At 30.6% G+C, this 19,415-nt stretch overlaps 2 protein-coding genes across 8 annotated transcripts in view; one reads left to right on the top strand and one right to left on the bottom strand.

Moving 5' to 3' along the window:
• Positions 1-19,415, top strand: part of LOC148623855 (uncharacterized) — a 44,905-nt gene that overhangs the window by 2,557 nt on the left and 22,933 nt on the right. The window contains exons 2-3 of one of the 6 annotated variants that reach the window (XM_088566095.1): positions 6,685-6,833; positions 11,788-11,976. In XM_088566095.1, coding sequence (XP_088422221.1) covers positions 6,794-6,833; positions 11,788-11,976 — 229 coding nt within the window. In that variant the 5' untranslated portion in view covers positions 6,685-6,793. Of the gene's footprint in view, positions 1-6,681; positions 6,896-7,064; positions 7,183-8,220; positions 8,279-11,787; positions 11,977-17,660; positions 17,893-19,415 lie in introns of those variants that run through there. The other 5 variants (XM_088566094.1, XM_088566097.1, XM_088566092.1 and 2 more) reach the window with 5 other exon arrangements.
• Positions 1-19,415, bottom strand: part of LOC148623856 (uncharacterized) — a 40,468-nt gene that overhangs the window by 17,190 nt on the left and 3,863 nt on the right. Inside the window, exon 1 of one of the 2 annotated variants that reach the window (XM_088566103.1) lies at positions 11,579-11,652. The exons of the other annotated variant lie outside the window; for it this stretch is intronic. The gene's annotated coding sequence lies outside the window, so the exon portion shown is untranslated. Of the gene's footprint in view, positions 1-11,578; positions 11,653-19,415 lie in introns of those variants that run through there. 2 annotated transcript variants of the gene reach the window in all.

Raw genomic sequence — 19,415 nt, 5'->3', positions numbered from 1 at the left:
CCTTTTTGTTGCTTTTGCATTAAGTAAGTCTAGGAAATAAAATTTGCTATTAAGACAAATAAGAAGACACATTTTGGCCTATATCTTCATTTTCAATTATGATTTATTGTTAAATGATCACAAAAAAATATCAATCAAGTGATACAATATATTAATGCACCGAATTGAAGAGTTAAAATTTGGATCCATTTTTAAGGTACCTGAACCTAAGGTCCTTTAGCAGCTTAAAGTATTTGAAGCCTTGTGTTGTTTGACTTTTAATGAAATGTCTGTCTAGAATCAATCAATTTGGTCATTGCAAATATGTTTTATGAACCATGATTTCTAAATGTACTTCTTTTTTGTGAAGAAAAGTCAAAAGAAAATTTTTAGATCTAATCATTAATGTTGACAATGCCAAACATGATTCTAATTGAAAACTGTGTTTTGATATGCTCAAAATTTCAGTAAAGATAAATAAAATGAAATTTTTGTTTGAAATTTATGAAAGATTTTTATATCACACATTGATTATTTAGTGTGATAATATGTCACTCTATGACTTGTGAAATAAGCATTATCAAGTCTGGTTCTCTTTTGTTATAACATGTGTGAATTTCTCATGTTCTGTCAAAGAAAATCTATATTCTATTGAATCAACAAGCTTATTGATATTCAACTCTTAATTGATATATATATAGTATATGTATGACTTACATACATTACAGTCTGCCTGAGTCTGGTTTTGTCATACTTGTTTACAAAAAGTAAACTTACAATGCTGTCACCATCTACATTAAATACACATATTTCAGTATGTACTTTTGAAATGGTTAATTCTCAATTACATGTATTTTTCAACACCTTCAACACACATACCTTTTGAGTAAATTATATTGATAATTTTTGCCCTTTTAATCCATGACATTCAATAGTTCATGCTGTGCAATGAAATAAAAGGTATTATTTATGGAAGAGAGTTGTAGTTTCATAATTTGAATTCTTTTGTATTCTGAAATGAAAAGGACAATTTCAAATGTGTTATCTTTTTTTTTTTGCTCAAGGAGAACAATGATTGTGTTTTTTCCACTGTGGATGTCATAAAAGGTGTATGTCATGCTACTGGGAAATTTTCTGTCTGTCAAGTGATTGCAAAATAGGTAGATTTTTATACAAGGTCTTGTTACTTGACACATTTGATCTCAGCACAGCATGAATTTGGTATATAATTCATCTTCATTTCATTTAAGAAATAAAATTCCTTGACTGGCACAAATGATAAGGCCTCCTTGAAATCATACTTTTCTTCTCACAAACTGTATATCAATGTTTGGATTCTATTAGAGGACATCCAAGCAAAAACCAGGCAGTGGATGGCACATGACAAATTTTGTTTAAAAAAAAAATCATCTCTATACATATCACCAAGGCATCCTTTCTGAAAGTTGAATGCTGGTTCTTGATCAACTGCAACTGTTTAAGAGGTATTAATTACACAGAAAGCATTGAAATGCATTGAAAAGGGAGATAACCCTTCCATTTTGTACAAAATTTGGTTATTTCTTAAGGAACTTCAGAATTATTTTCTGAGCCATCCGTTGTTGATTTAAAAAAAACCTTTGTATTCTTGGACATATGTATATGATATAAACAGTGGAACAAAAAATTCAGTGGGATAAAATTTACCATTTGCCATCCATTATGAACTGCCTGATTTCAAAATGGACAGTCTCTTAACTGTTACAACATCTGAAGAGAAAAAATATTGACAGAAACACACATACAAATGTATGCAAGAGACTTATTACTTCTATTAGAGCTAAGTCTGGTCTGTACGTCTAGGTAGATAATGATAATTGAATTGGTATATGGTATTTCAAATATGTGATTAAGGACTACCATATATTTAATATGAGCAGTATCTCTTCATTAATTACAAGACCTGGCAGCCTTTTTTATTTTGTTCATAAGTATGTATTTGTGGATTTATTTCTTGGAGACCCGTTTAAGATAGTTAACTTTTTGAAATTTCTAAATACAATGATGTATCAAAATAGTGAAGAAAAACTATCAAAAAAGCAAACTCATGAAAAAAAATACAGGTAAGTACTGGTAAATACAATATAATTTGTATAAGATGGGGAGGTGAAAGAATGATTCTAATATGACATGTTTCAAAGCTCTTTAAACCACAGCTGTGGTAAAAAAGTGATAAACACATGACCATCATTTTGTGCAACACAAAGGCTGCATCTATTTAAAAATATGAAGAAATTAGTTGTATTAGAATTGAAATAATTCACTGAAACTCCATTTTATAATTGTTTTACCATGGGCTGGCCATTTATGCTGTTATTTAACCCCTCACTATTGCTCTGAATATAAATGGCCAACATGCTGTAAAGCAATGGTAAAATGGAGTTCCCATGATTTATTTCTTAATTTTAATGCAGGTGATTTATTTCCAATTAAAAGCATAATTTTTTGTTAAATATTAATAGGATAATTAATTGGAAGGAGTGTACAACCAAAATATTATCACAAGTGCCAAAGAATGCATTGATTTAATGAGTGTGTGGAACTTGATCCACGCACGAGTTAAATCTTTCTGCGTTAAATCTTTCTGCGTTCTTGGCATGAGTGATCATATTTTGGTTATTCACATAACCAATTGATTATCCTATTTATTCTATAGAGTTCCTCAATTATTCATTGCTATTTTCAACATAAATTTCAAATTTTGCGAACGGCGGATTGATTTCAAAGTTTTGATGTTTTGGCGGGAGAAAGTCCAAGAGTGAAATTACCAAACTTATTTCACAGTGTGAATGATTATCAATTTTTTTTTCACTGGGAACATTTGATAAAACACTGCTATCTATATAATAAAGTAAGATGTATTCTAGCAGATTTTAATGAAACATCAATCTTTGAGATATTTATTTGTTTAATGTAAGCAGTGCTTCGAAAGACATGGCTTTCACAAAATCTTCTCTCATGTCTCCTTCTCCTCACTTATCAAACACAGAGAGCCAGTTGTTGCACTTATTTTCACATTGTCAAAAGTTTGGATTTGATTTTTTAATATGATCATAGATTTTTTGGATGTTAGAGTAAAACATTTTGCTGAATTGTCCATAGAAAACCTCACAACCATTAGAAGTTCTTTTTTACAAGAAGACTTGGTTCTGACTAATTCAAAGGAGGACAGGTAAAATGCAATAGTTCAAAATGTAATTAGCAAATATCACTACCAGCTACTTCTGAATTACTCCTGTATTTCTGCAAATAAATCATATGGTGCACGCTCTTCAACAAATGTATAGTCCAAAAAGCAGCACTCTAAAAGAATGCTCAAGCCATCTTAATTGGTCCCTGTGCAAACTAAGATTTTGGACCATGGGCCACAAAGCTGGCAAAAAATAATCAAAGACTGAAAGTGTTCAACGTCGCTTATTGTCAAATATTCTTTGCCACTGATTTTGGCTTACTTTCAATATTTGAAATGGCACGAATGCAATATGCTTTAAAATCGGGTGACCTCTGCTAGAATCTTGGTTCTCCTTTATATGGTTACTGTTTTGTAATTGTGATGACCTGAATGTTTTCAATCAAAACAACTGATTACCAGGAACCAGATTAAACAACTTGCAATAGCTACATATAGATATCGGGGCCCTGATAATGTATATGAACTTTATTGTCAATTGTCACTAGACCCTGTATTTGAATTGGAAACTGGGTAACATTACATATTACATTTCATCTTTTAAGGTAAAATTCCCGTTCTCATACTAGCAAAAAACACACATAGACATGTGTATGATATTTTTTAAAAGAGGTACATTTTAGCAATCTTTGGCTCTTGGTTACCAGATTAGGAACCATATTAAACAACTGGCAATGAATATTTATAGATATCGGGACCCTGCTAATGTATATGACTTTTAATGAGCCCATGTGCCTGAATCAGGAACTGGGTAATGTTCAATGCTAACTGATCATTTCATGTAAACTTCCCATTCTCATACAAGCAAGGAACCAACATAGAACACATGTTTATGATATATATGAGGTACATTTTTATATGGTATGAAGCTAAAACTATGACACTATTGGAGTAAACACAGCTGAGATCTGCAGCATAAAGTGGAGTATAAATATATAATTATGCAAATCATATGTGATTATAAAGTACTGAAATTACAAGTGCAAGAAGTCACTACCAATATTAGCAACTTCAAAATGACTTGTCAGATAGAAATATTAGGCCAGTAAATCAACACACTCCTCATAGTTGTAAATCTTTGTCTTATCAATTGGGTGTCTGAACATCTTATTATAACAGTCCTTTGAGAAAAATACTGCAGAAACTTAACTTCCAAAGGAAGGTATTGTTATGCTGGTAAAAAAAAACTAACACTTTAATGTTACATCATTAGATTTCTGAACACTTCGTGATGTAGGAAACTATAGATTTAACTTTGTCGTATTCAGTGTTTATATCATCATTCTTCCTTGTGATAAATGTCTGATATTCTTCAAATACTCTTATGTAATTTTTTTTCAAATATCAAACTGCTAATTTTGATACATTTCTAATTCAAATTTACCTTTATAATTACATGTATTTTTGAAAGTTACCAAAATTTAGCAAAACTACATGTAATTACACTGACTTTCCTACAACAATGGCACTCTTTTGTTACCAATCTGCTGAACAATACAATGGATTGACAAAGCTATTGGGACATTTAAACTGACCAGTTGCTATTGTAAGAGTTGATGAATAGGTAGCCACTCACACATGAAAATTTACCTGGTCAGGTGTAAGGCAGCCAATACTGGCTATGTTTCACATCATATGGAATTTTCTGGCTTGTGAATATTACTCACAATGTGTTTTGTGGGAATTTAATGGGTTTTTTTTGTACTTGCTAACACAGGAAAAGTACTGATGTGGAAAACTATTGGTTGGGAATATTGTTTTTATTTTTTTCCAAGAAAAGACGCTTTAAACCCACAGCTCCCTAAGTGGATAGCAAATATGAAATGGCAAAGTAAAGTAAAGTGGTAACACTTTCATGGAATGAACAATAACTTGAAGTTACAATGTTATGCTACTATTTATTTGAATTGTCCCATCTCGAAGCTGAATTCATTGAATACTGTTGTTTAAATATATGCATTGAAATATACTTCTTCAAAGTATCTACTTTAACAATAGTTTGGATTCTTATAAATTTCTTGCACATGTTTTCATATTATTTAAAATTTAATTTATATATGTACAATAAGTATATATAGTTCTGATGTAATTTAATGCACTTCAGCCATAAGTATAATTTCAATAAAATCATTTTTCACATAAAACACTCAAATCAGAGCTGTAAATCGTAGCACTTAATCCAGAACAATAATTACAATGAAAATAAAACTAAGAATATTCTCCATATAATTCCAGTTACATGTATATCATTACACGTAATCCCAATCTGTACTTCCAATAAAAAAAAAAACTATTAGTCCAAATCTTTAATTAAAAAATAACCATTGCACTAGATCCCAAACTACATTTTATGGTAATGAAAACCATTGCACTTTAAAAAATGCACTAAATCCCAAACTATTACATTTGAATGAAAATCATTGCACTTCAATAATCCACAAAAGTTTCAAGGAAAACAGCATTTAAATCCAAATCTATAAATTCAATGAAATGCACTTAATCCAAAGAAGTTTCAATGTAAATTAACACTTATTCCAAATCTTAAATTTCATTGAAAATCATTGCACTTATAATTCCAAATTATAATTTCTGTCAAACTCAATGCACTAAATCCCAAACTATAACACAAATGAAAATTATTATTAACATGATTCTTAATCCCAAAATATGAACACCAGTGCAGTAAATCCGAAACATAATTCCAATGGAAATCCTCCATTTTTAATAAAGCACTTCATTCACTTTTAAGCTTACTCATACTCAAAACTGAATAAAATAAACTCATAGCACTATTTCAAAAATTGTAATTCATGTGAACCTCAAACTGTTTGCATTTTGTGTAACAATCACATACTCTCCACTAAAAGGGCACCTTGGTAGGCCTATTCCAGTTTTATGAAGGAGGGAATAAATATTATATGTAACTGAGGTCTCAGTTTTATAATAATATATAAGACTTCTGTGCAATGTAGTTAAGATAAAATAGATATACTTTTATATACTATTCAAAATCATGGTTTTTAATCTTGTCAACAGAATACAAAACAAAATGTAATTTATTTAATTTAAACTCCCCTCACCAATGAAAAATAGAATAGCCCAGGTAGCTGCCTCAGATTTAAGTATCTAGGAGCTAGCTATAAAAAGATGGATGCAAAGTGATGACTATAAAAAGATTCATAGGTGAGTATTCATCAACTCTTTCAATAGCAACTGGTCAGTTTAAATGTCCCAATAGCTTTGTCAATCCTTTGTATTGTTCAGCAGATTGGTAACAAAAGACTGTCATGGTTGTAGGAATGTCACTGTAATATGTAACTGACATCAATCCTGCATGATTTGGGGTACATCTAATAGTCCAAGGCTTCTATCAGGAGGAATTATGTCCATAAAATAATTACATCACATTTTATAGTATACTAAGCCCTGTGATGATGATTTTAACCTTATTTTGAATACATTTTTCTTATTAGCAGGAAACTGTGGTAGAAATGGCTTAATGTTTGTTGTCCTTGAAGATGGAAGAAGACCAAAGATAAGCTTACTAGGTCATGGAAACTATCACACAAGTTGTTCACCTAACACATGAGTAGAGATTGGTTTACTACAATGGCAGATAAAGCAGGTAGAACTGTTTGGCGTGTCTTTAAGGTCATGCCTACAGTATCTGGAACATGAAATAGATAGGTATTCATGACTAAATGTTCAAAATCGTGACGATTTCTGCAGGTTATTTAAAGCCTACTTTTAAATTTGGTCAAAATTTTGGTTTCCGTATACACACGGCACTTTGTTCAGCAAATTTTCTTATTATGAGTATAATAGTTATTGTTCTGTGTGGTCTTTTCATAACACCACTTAAGAATTCACAATGAAAGATGCTTGCTTGGATTATAGATATTTTGAATTTGAGTCATGTGCTGGTTATGATTACATGGACATAGACACACTGTTAGAAATCATTGACAATGCAGGTACTTGTATTGAAATTTTGATTCACCTACATATTTTGTTACTATATTTCAAGAATTAACGTTTACATATCTTACTGACTTGGTAACCTATAACCATCCTCTTATAGATGTGATTTGAGAATTGGACCAAGTATTGCAAACAATGGTCTCAATAATTTAGAATAGCTCTCAAAGTGATAGTGCTTAAAATTTTGTCCCAATCAAGTATTGATAACAGTAAGAATGACTTTTGTCAGCTGTTTCAAGTGAGAGTTTTCCTCACTACAACACTATATAAACCAGTTGATAAAGTAACATTTAGTGCAATATTTTTACCTAGCAGTCCATTGTGGCCTTATGTCTAGGCAATTGCAGCTTTATGTTAGTGATAGAAAGCAAACAAAAATGGCTAATTGTTTTCTAATAGATTCCAAAAAGGCTTTTGATGGGAAAAAAAATATGATGTTATGGAAGTATAATGTGAAAAGTCATGCTTTTAAAAATGTCCAGTATAGATGTTTTATTAATGCATCTGTAGTGTATGATTGTGAACTCAGCAGTAAAAAGGACATTGTGAAACTTCAGAAATGAACTCAGCAGTCAAAAGGACTTTCTGAAACTTCACAAATTAAGAATTTGTTTGTATTGATCTGAAAGTACATTAGCTAAGTTAACTTTTTGAAACTATTAAAGCATTTCTCAGTCATTTCTATTGATTGGCAATATACAATTTCAAAATGTGTTAAATTTTTACGCAAATCTACATATTAGTGCTGTGAAAAAAAATTTCCAAATGCAAAACAAACAAAAATGGAATTGTCTTCAGTATCAAATTAAAGAAGTATAATTCAATTCCATAGCATTCTCTGTAATAGGATTAATATGAGTTATCTTTCTTACATCATATAATTTCCCCACTCAATAAGTGGGACTTAGCCATTTTTCACTATATTGAATGATAGGAAAATATTTTTTCACACAAAAATCGTGGTTCCCGATGGATGGATTGATTTTAAATTCATATAAATTGGACATACATTGCAAGTAATTTTTATTGCTCCCCAATTTCAACTTATGGTACCAGTGAGGGTATGCCAAGCACAAGTTTATCATATAGGTAATAAAAAATTATCAAGCATTACTGTGTGATAAATTTTAATATATCCCACAAGAAATGAATTCTGTTATTTCAGTCTGTCACAACATTTTGCTCTTGTGGAATTATTTCTGATGATTTAGAATATGAAGATGCTTATAACAAAATTTTAAATTTATATGAAAATACATTTATTTATATAATAAATAGGGTAATCAGTCATTAATAACCAAAATATAATTATCTGTGTCTAGAATGATTTCACTCACACTTGTTAAAGTTAAGTGTTCTTCATCACTTGTGATTATATTTTGGTTGTTCATTCTTTCTATTTTACTATCAATATTTGTGGTCTTGATTTAATTTTGAGAAATTATTAATGAGCCTCTGTGAGTTTGTTTAAAATTGTGTGTTTAAATTAAACAATGATAGGTGATATCAAGCAATATGCTCTTATGTTTTTATGCCCCTACACTGAAAAGTCTTGGGCAGGCCTTATTAAGTTACTCCTTTCTATTCATTTACTTATCCAGATAGGGGATACATGGTTTGTCAGGCTATCTTGATGCTTCAGAGCTCCTGCTTTGAAACTTTATAGGATGTTTAATTGTTTAAACACATTATGGAGATATTCATGGCGAAAGGACTTTTATTTTTTGCAAACTATTACATGTACTAAAGTTAGAGGTAGTTGAACTTAGCAGCTTTAAAATTTTGTAGGTTGTAAATACATACAATGGAGGTATGCAGAATCAAAGGATTTGTTTTTATATTAACCTGTCATCATCTTTAGCATCCATTAGTTTTCCTTTATTTATAATAACTTAGAGAAAACTTTTCCTATCTTTTTGAAATTTTAGCACATCATTTCCAGAGACATGGAGGAGGGCCCTACAGTTTTTAGAGGTTTTTGCACAAACCCATTGTGAAAATAAGGGACTGAAATGGGTAAATGGGTGTTATCATCAATTGAAAATGTGTTTTGCTAAGCCGATTTTTTATGATTCTGTTGTCAATGTATTCCTTTTTAGAAATTCTGTTTTTTAAAATCTTTTAAGAGACTATCCATGTAGAAACCAGGCAGTTCCTATGATATGAATTTTATTCTAAAAAAAATAAAAGTAAGTCTTATGCATACATTTGTATTTGTGTTTCGGTCAGTAATGGATTTTTTCACAATAGATGTTTTTACAGTTAAGAGACTGTCCATTTAGAAACCAGGCAGCTCCTATGATATGGATGGCACAAGGTAAATTCTGTCCCAAGAATTTTTTTTGTTCCATTGTAATGTTTATATCACATGTATGTCAAATAGTACAGAGATTTTTTTTTATTTGACAATACATGTAGATTGCTAAGAAAATGATTTTAAAGTTCCTTTAGGAAGCAACTAAATTTTGCACAAAATGAAAGACTTATCTCCCATTTTCAAAGAATTCCAATGCTTTCTTTGTAAATTGTTTCCCTTTAACCTATGCTGTTAATTGAAACTTTCAGAAAGGATGCATATGCAATATGACATGGATGAATTTAAAAAAAAAAAACAAAGTTTGTCATGTGCCACCCACTGCCTGGTTTTTGTGTGGATGCCTTCTTAAAGGTAAACTATTAATGACCTTTTTGGAGTTAAAGGGGTACAATATTTGACCACATCCCAAAAAATCAACTTCTTTATTTTTGGTTTGATTTTGTATAAAATAATTGTTGGATCCCTTATGAAAACCTCTGACTGTTTATTTCAAAATTTCTTTTTAAAATTTTTGATCTGATATTGAATTTTAAAAAAAAATTATTTTTGGTTTAATTTTGACATTTTTTTTATTTGATCCCTTAAGAAAATCCCTGTCTGTGTTTCATATCAGATGTATATCTCTTATGTTTTTCAGTTACAGGGATCGAAGATTGAATTTCAAATTTTGTACTATATTGTGTCCAAACAAATTGATGTGTCCAGAATGACCTGCAAGTCCCCATGCTTAAACATGTCAAAAACTAATATTGTGTCCACACTTTCCCCAAGGGAACAGAGCTCAAAATGTTGTGGTCATATCATGCTGTGTTCAGTGAGGTTCTTTATTAATTAAAAACTTAAAAAATTAGTCTTCAACTACAATTTCGAAATTCCATAGGAGTACATTATAGCACAGCTTGGGTTGGCTAAAAAATTAGAGATAGTTGGACTTGTCAATTTCAATATTTCATAGGGAGCATAACATTAATTCATTTCTTATATATGTCTATATTTTATAAAGAACATTATATTATATGTGTGGGGGCATAATTCTTGTCTCACAGACACTAACAAGTTTCTGAGTATTACAAGAGTTCGTTTTTCTAATCAGATGCATCAATACAGAGTGTGGTTGCATTCCTTTTCCTATTTCTTATACACCACTTAAAACAAAGGTATATAGTAATTATACTGTCTGTCTGATTGCCTGTCCCCAGTTTCTATCTGTGTGCAACTCTTCTGAAACTGCAGAATGGATGAAACTTGGACCCATTCTTTATTAGATGATGACTTAGTGCACCTCGTTTTTGCGTTTCCATATGATTGACTTTTGGGCTTTCCTGAAGCAAAGCACAGACTTTGTCAATCATCCATGAGCTGGGGGGCACATTATGCACCTCACATTTTGCATTTTCATCTGAATGACTTATGGGGTTTTCTATAGAGTTTTGGGGTGAGGATATTGATTGTAATTTAGACTTTGCGAAACTTATTTAATTTCAAGTTTAAGCATTTCAACAGAACAAAAAACTTAAAAACACAATATTTAGTGACTTGAAAAAAAAATATCTTTACAAACATATGCATTATGATTGTACTTCTCTGGTATGTAGTGAAGGAAAAACCCCAACCCAGGTTATAGCTTTACTCCAGATTCGGGGCCAGATTTCATAAAAAAAACTAATTTGATCTTATTATTATTATATTGGAAGAAGTCAACTGCATTGAATGGAATTTAGATAAACTTCAATTTCTTTTCTCCCATTCCATCAAGTTTTGTTTAAAGGGAGGCGACTTCAGTTAATTTTAATTGAGAAGATAACTCTTTTCATCTGTAACATAACTGTAACTTTTATTCCATATGGTGTGCGTCCTTTATTTCTATTAATTGTAGATTCCTTACATATAGATCCTTGAATATAACAGGAATATGTCAAAGAGACAACAAACCCACCTGAATGAAAAATGTCATCTCAAGGCCACCCATGGGTCTTCGATGATGAAGTTTAATATTAACAAAAGTTTTTGATAGTCCCTAGATTAACAGCTTAAGAATAAAAGTACAGAATATAACATAAACTTGTACTCACCCTATTTTTTGTTGCTTTCCTTAACATTTTATGGCCATTTTGGCTCAAACACAGTTAAAGTCTAGATTGTTTCCCTGTTAACTCAATGTAAAATGTTTTTGAAAAATAAAATAATTTCCCTACCTACCTATCCTATTTTTTCTTGTTTGTAACAGGAAACAAAACTATTATTTTTTTTTTTGCCTTATTTTAAAATTTATTTTTTGTAGATCCCAATCATCCTAAAATCCAATGCAATCCCGAGAAAGTTGGCATTACACCAGTTCCTGAAAATGATATAATAAATGTTGAGAAAGAAAAAGGGGGAGACACATTGTCAAAGTCTACATCCAGGTCAGCAGTTGAGCAAAAACAGACCAAGAAAACTGTCAGAAGCAAGAAATCTTCTACTAGAAAAGGTTAGACAAGTATAAAAATCTTCTACTAGAAAATTGTCTGAATATAGCTGAAATACTGCTGCCCAGACGTTAAACACCAACAATCAATCAATCAGTCTACTAGAAAAGGTAAGACAAGTAAGAATATTCATTGAAACCTGTTTAAACCAAACCTAAAATGAACTGAAAACTCTCTAAACCAGACACCTTCTCAAGTCCAAAAAACATCTAAACCAGACACCTCAAGTCCAAAACCAGCTAAACCAGACACCTTCTCAAGTCAAAAACTCTCTATACCACCTTCTCAAGTCCAAAACCCTCTAAACCAGACACATTCTCAAGTCTAAAACTCTCTAAACCACCTTCTCAAGTCCAAAACCCTCTAAACCAGACACCTTCTCAAGTCTGAAACCTTCTAAACCAGACACCTTCTCAAGCCCAAAACCCTCTTAACTAGACACCTCAAGACCAAACCCATCAAACCAGACACCTTCTCTAGTCCAAAACCCTCTAAACCAGAAATCTTCTCTAGTCCAAACCCTCTAAACCAGACATCTTCTCTAGTCCAAAACCCTATAAACCAGACAATTTTTCAAGTCCTATTATAACAATGAATTGAAATCCATCAAAGTCAGACATCTTCTGAAGTCTCTTTATAATAATTTTAATGAACCTGTATAAACCAAAACAACAGTACAAATTTTATGCACTGTAAAGTCATATCTTACAATGTGACCACTTTTTCCACCCATATTTTTGCTAGGGTACAATTCACTTAATCACAGCTAGCTATTTTCAAAATAGAGCCCTCTTTGCACATAAACATCATGTTTCATATTTTTACAATATTTAATATAAAGATTCAGTATAAAATCTGATGTAACACAAATGGTTTTGCCAGAATTTACTTGGAATAATAATCATGTTTTGACATAAAACTGTTTGTCATCTTGCATTATTATATAACTAAACTATTTCTATATACTATATTTTATAACAGAAGAAATTGTGATGATTTGAGAAGTAAGCCACAGTCATATTAACAAAACAGTTTATTATTCTAGTGATAATTGTTCAGTGACTTGCAGAAAAACTGATATTTGACCAGCTTTGTTTCCAGTGCTATAGAAACATAGGTCTACAAGGACATACTACCTATATATGGTTAATATATTCTTTAAATTTCATTTAATCTTGATTGATAAGCCTGCAATTAAATCTTTAAATAGATTGTGGATTGAGAAGTTTACAGGGAGTGGCTGTTAAGCGGATTTGTTATTTTTGTGAGGAAGTAAACTATTTATGTCTACAAGACAGTCTATAGAAATGTTTAATTATTCTTTAACCAAAGTTAACAATTTGTTTAATTATGTCTTTAAGGAAGATGCTGTTTATGTACTTTGAAGGTTCTTGAGTTCATTTGACAGCAACCTTAAGTCTTTATTTTGCTTTGATCACATTGAAAATACACATTTAGTGGTTTGTACATTTGTATTAGAAATGAGCTTGATCATTTTTTACATGTTTTGAAATGTCATGAGGTGTCGTATACAAAAGATGTGGAAGGATTGTGTGTTTGTTAATCCCTTTTTTAAAAGGTTATTGTAGGAAATGTATTTATTTTGAAGTAAGCATTCTGTCAAAACAAAGAAAGGACTGCAACATTTCTAGCAGAGTTTCTTACAAATATTTGTTGATAATATTTTTACAACGGAGACATAGCACTTGAATTATGATTAGTCCAATGAGTCAGATGGCTTTCTAAAAGTAGTCTGTATGCTGTACCTGCTGTACTGGCTAATATGCCCCTCTACCACTCATAAGTAGTTTTTCAGAAATTGCTATTATAAATACTGGTATATGCATTTGTATTTCTATAAGTTATAAGTGGCTGAAATGATCTTCCTCAGAAATAACACCTGTTTATACCAGTAAGTTACATGTAAAGTTGTCATATTTGATGACATATTAAAGCTTCCAAATATTTGTATTGTTTAAGTCTTATATGCTTCATTATAATCTTGTCATTTTAATGAATGGAAAATGCCAACTCCAGTAATATCAAATTAAGAGCCAACAAATTAATGATCCAGTTCAGTTGAAATATTCAAATTCAACCCAATTTGTGAATGAATAATCATAACATAAGTGGAAAGAAAGTCACTGAAAAGATTACATATTTAAATTTCTTTTATACTGTAACATAATGATATTTTTAGTACTTTGTGAAAAAAGATAAATGTGGTAATTTCACTTTTTTAAAAAATACACATAAGGTTTTTTTTTAAAGTATTAAACATGCTTTTTACATAAACACAAAATTTTTTTTTTATAGTATAATTGTATCACAATGTCGTCAATGCCGTCACTTTTGTTGGCAACCATTAACTTTAAATATTTACAAAAATTTGAGGAAAACTTATCCAATCTTTTTGAAGTTTAAACATATTGTTTCTAGGGATATGACAGATGGCCCTGCAGTTTTTGGAGGTTTTTGCCACACTCCTTTTGGTACTTAGGGGCTCGAAGGAGGAAAATGGGTATTATCACAAGAATTGATAGGAAAAGCTGATTGTTGATCCAATTTTTCTGATTCAGATGTCTATCTGTGCCTTTTAACAATGTTTACAGGGTAGACTTATCTTTTTACCTTTTTTGGAAAATCACCTTTTCTATTGATGGTCCTATTAAGAAAAAAGTGAATTGGATTCCTTATGAAATCATTGCCTGCATTTTTAGATTTCAAATATCTTTAATGTTTTTTTAGTTATAAGGGGTCAAATGGGACACAACTCAAAGATAATTTTGGTTGGATTTCGAAAATTTTTAATTGAGTCTAAAGTCACATGCTTTATTGTGTCCAGACTAGTTGTTGTGTCCATAATGAACTGTAAGTTCCTATGTTTAAGTGTGTCAAAAGCTAATATTGTGTCTGCACTTGTCCCCAGTGATCAGGGTTCAACATACTGCAGTCCTATTATGCTGACCTCCGCAAAGCTCTTTATTATCATTTTGGCTGCACATGTTCAAATAGAACATATTTATGATCTTTGTTTTTGGGGATGAAATGATTTTCACTGAACATAACCTAACAATAATTTTTGGTGAAAAAAAGTGTAAGAAAACGTTTTGCAATTATAATTCAGAGATCCCTTGATTGATACCAACATGTGTGTTCGGGCAAACTTTAGAATGGTTGAATGAAGTATAGAAAAAGATATTTTTAAATTTGTGCATTTGTCACATTGAAATATACTGTCTTAGACTCAAATGTATAAATGAGACACAAATGATTTAAACAAATATAGTTTGCTATTTTGTATTAATCTATGCATCCTACACCGTGAAATTATTGGCAACATAATATTGTCTAGGATAGTCTTATTTGAGTTCCTTGAAATCCTGGTATAAGACCAATGTCCTACCATTTAGTGGAAACTAATTATCTTGCTGTTTGATGTGTCTACAGAGTTGATGATTTCTGTACTGTATGACTAATGAGTATGGCTGTTCGCTCTATTTCTTCTATTGTAAATACTTGGTATCATTCTTGCATTAATATTCCCATAGACTTCTATAGCAAAGTGCATATTTTTAGGAATTTAAAAAAAAAATGAGTTAATTGATTCAATAAAACTTTCACGTATGTAGCATTTCTAAGGACATTTTAGAAATAAATTTCCTACAAAAAAAGTAGGGTGAGTCCATGGAAGATCGGACAGAAAAGGTGGTCTTGAACTATAAATAACCATTTTCTCTACTTTCACTTTCATTTTGAACTCATCAAACCAACCTTTTCAGAGGAACATTTTTATGTTAAATTTTCTTGACAAAAAGTTTGTCATCTTATAGTATTGTGTTTGTTCAATTTTTTAAGTCATTTAGTTTGTAAAGAGACTAAAAGAAAATGCTCTATATTTTTATACCCTCCATGTTTTGAAGTACACCTGCTCAGGGATATGCAATGCAAGACCTAAATAGAATGTTATGTTTTCCCTTTTTGTACGTGATTTAATTAATTAATTTGAACGAGTTTAATGTGTGCAATATTTCTTTTTGATTTAACAGACTAAATTAATGTAATCATTAAAATATATCAAGGACTGTTAATATCAGAAGATTTATCAAGATATAGATTTTTTACTAACACTGTATACATGTAGCTACAGGCTTTTGAAACTTCTTTTCTGAGTTTATTAACAACTTCAATTTTTTTATGTGGTAGCATGCAGTTAAGATAAATTACATTTACATATGTTGCAAAATTTGTCATTGTTATCTCCTTTTTAAAAATGAAGTAAGGGTTAGCCTATGAACAGCATGATTATATTTCACTCCATTTTTAGTTTTTTTTTTTTATCAATAACCCCTAATTTTATAAAAAGGCAATGTTTTATGCTTTCTCTGTCTTTCCCACTTCATACTATTACTTAAAAACACTCCCCCCATTTCTTATATAAATGTATATTTTAATGTGAGCTCCCTTTTGATTTTTTCTATAAAAATCTGATTTTCCATGTTTTTTTTTTCAATTATGGAACTTAATTTATATGAAAATAGAGGGATTACTTGTTTTGGGACTTTGATGCAAAAGTATTCCAGCATTTTCCATCAAACTTTATTGAACTGTTTATTTCTATTGAAGTCAGCTGATATCCCGTGAGATTGTTATGAATTTCTGATTTTCCATTTTTTCCCATATATATATATATATATACACACACACACACACACATGGTGATTTCCCTGTAAGTCCACCCCTATTGTCATATCATGAATTTGGAATGATGTGGAGGAATGATTTTTTTTGTAAGGAGCAATCTTATTGAGCAGTGCTCTTAATCACCATTAATTGTCTATAACTATTTATTAAAAGTATAAAGAATAAGCACTAGAATATCAAACACTGATTACACTGCCCTACATTGTACTTTACAGCAAAAGTTGATTTTGAGACAGTAACATGTAGAAAGGTTGCAATGGATTCAAGTTGACAAAAACTCTCTCAGGATTTATTACAGAAGTTTTAATATGCACTAAATTATCCATGTCCAATGCACAAATAATGAACCCTTCTGTTATTTATTATTATTATTATTATTATTATTATTATTATTCCATAACCTTTAAATTTCTATTTGGAATGTCTCCTGGTCAATGTTATTAAGGATGAAACCTAGCTATTTTGAGGAAAATAAAAATTTAACCTTACCGATAGTTTGGATTGAGTATGAAGTATGTGAAATTCTCAGGTTTGGGGAAAGTATTATAGGTTTTGACCTGGTCAAAAAAGGAAACAGTTTTATGGTGTTAAAAGAACTTTGTACATGTAAGGTTTTTTAATTTTTTAAAGATCAAATTTTCTAATAATTGTTAGCTTAGTCCTGAAGAAAAGTAAAAAAAATTAGCAGACTAATTGATATCAGTTGCTTTTCAGTCTACAGAATAAAATTTTCCTCAAAGTTATTGATTTTAACAGTTAACTGTGTATTGGGGTATGGTTGACCTGGTTTCACCTGGGACAATTTTAATATAAATATTTATCTTTGTTCCCATAATCTTTTGTTGTTGAATCTTTTGAACTCCTACCAAAGACTTCAGGTATGATTTGATACCTTGCCAGAATTGTATGGTTGGCTTATTTGTATATTTTAACGGGTACAATTTAAATGATTAGACCCAATCACGTGATCTAACGGATCTATAGACAACAGTAATCATACCTGAGCTAGTAGTAAAGACGAAGTGACGACGGCCATGCACCACGATTAAATAGTTTGCTGGCTGGACAAATAATCATGACAATGGACTGCTTGGTACAGCAACCAATTTGGACAGGGGCCTACCATCATGGTGGCCTAGCCTTTCATCATATTCATCACTTTACACCCTACTACTTTCCTCGGAAAAGAAACCTTCCATGTTCATTTTACTCCGGTAAGCCATTTTAAGTTTTTATAGAAGTTTAAGTAGTTAGTATCACAATTAAAAGGAAAGTTTATGCTTTAATGATCATTAAAGTTGAATATATGTATATAATATATTTAAGCTTTATAGTTTTGATTATGAATCATCTTGAGTTTGTAACTGTTATGGATTTAACAATATTTGTTTTATCCATGGAAATTCCATTTTTTGTTAGATATATGTTTGTACATGTACCTCACCATTGAAGTAAATGTCTTTGAATTCACATTGATCATAGGCAAGCATTTGTATAATTGATTTTTGTTATTATCAAAGAAAGCCTATATATTTTTATCATTTTAATTATTAGAGATGATCCCTACTTGATGACAATTTACTGAATTATTACTGAGTTACTTTTGTTTTTATTTGCTAGGTTTTATTTCTGTAACACATAATTTTTGTTACACCTTTATTTCCTATCTTTCTCTACATATAAACCATTAGTTTGTTTGTCCTCAGTTTCTGTATGTTAAAGGCTCTAACTACAGCTGTTTAAATTGGGTATTCTAATCTAAGAAATTGGTGAAAAGTTATGTATGTAAGGGAACATGAAAATATATTTTGTGTAGCTTATTTTTGTAATTTTGCAGTTAAGATATTTGTTACACTTCTTTGATATCATGACATTCTAAATTATTTTGAAATGTATGCATTATGTTTTTCAGTAAAGTAATGAAGAAACATGGGTTGTTTTTCTATGATCAATTTTTGAATATAATTAACTTGAAAAGCATTTTAATTTTTTCCCCTTTTTTGCAGATTGGAAATATTTAAAAATAGGTTTGATTTGTGAACTAGTAAAAAATGTGACCCAAGCAAATTTTGGCCAACAATTTTCATGACAAGGCTTTGATAGGTACCAGGGTACATATCTGATAGCTGATAGTGTCTTCCTTTGATGTTTGAAATCAATAAATTATATAGACAACAGTAAAGGAATTTCATGTTTTTATTCTGTTGTATAGAGTAAATAACCCAAAGAGTATCAAATAATGAAAGTTTTGTTTTCTATTTATTGGAAGCATGAGGGGCTTAACCCTCATATTGTTGTCACTCATAAATGTAATATTGTAAGGATTTTTTGTCCCCTATCGGCAAATGCCGAGGGGGCTTAGGTTTGTCCGTCAGTCTGTCAGTCCGTCATTCACACTTGGTTTTCCGGACTAAAAGTTAAGTTCAAATGACGTTACGGTTGAACGATTTTTACAGAAGTTTTGGTCCTTGGACATCGAAAATTTCATGAAATTTTATGTTTTCTGGACTTTTTTTTGTAATGCCTCATCCAATTGATTTCATATTTGTTAGCTAGTGTTATCATGACAATTTACAAATAAAATGTAAATATTATTGTGGCAAAACGGTTTATATGGAACTTATGGCCCTTTGACATAGAAAATTACATAAAATTTTATGTTTCATCATTTTGATGCAAATTGCTGCTGTCATTCTAGAGTTATTTGCCCTTTAATTCATAATAACGAAGTTTTTTT

Source organism: Perna viridis, chromosome 2 (genome assembly GCF_037379345.1).
Source record: "Perna viridis isolate PV_CMFRI_1.1 ecotype Kerala chromosome 2, ASM3737934v1, whole genome shotgun sequence".
NCBI classification, from domain to species: domain Eukaryota; kingdom Metazoa; phylum Mollusca; class Bivalvia; order Mytilida; family Mytilidae; genus Perna; species Perna viridis.
This window is presented reverse-complemented; position numbering and strand designations above follow the sequence as displayed.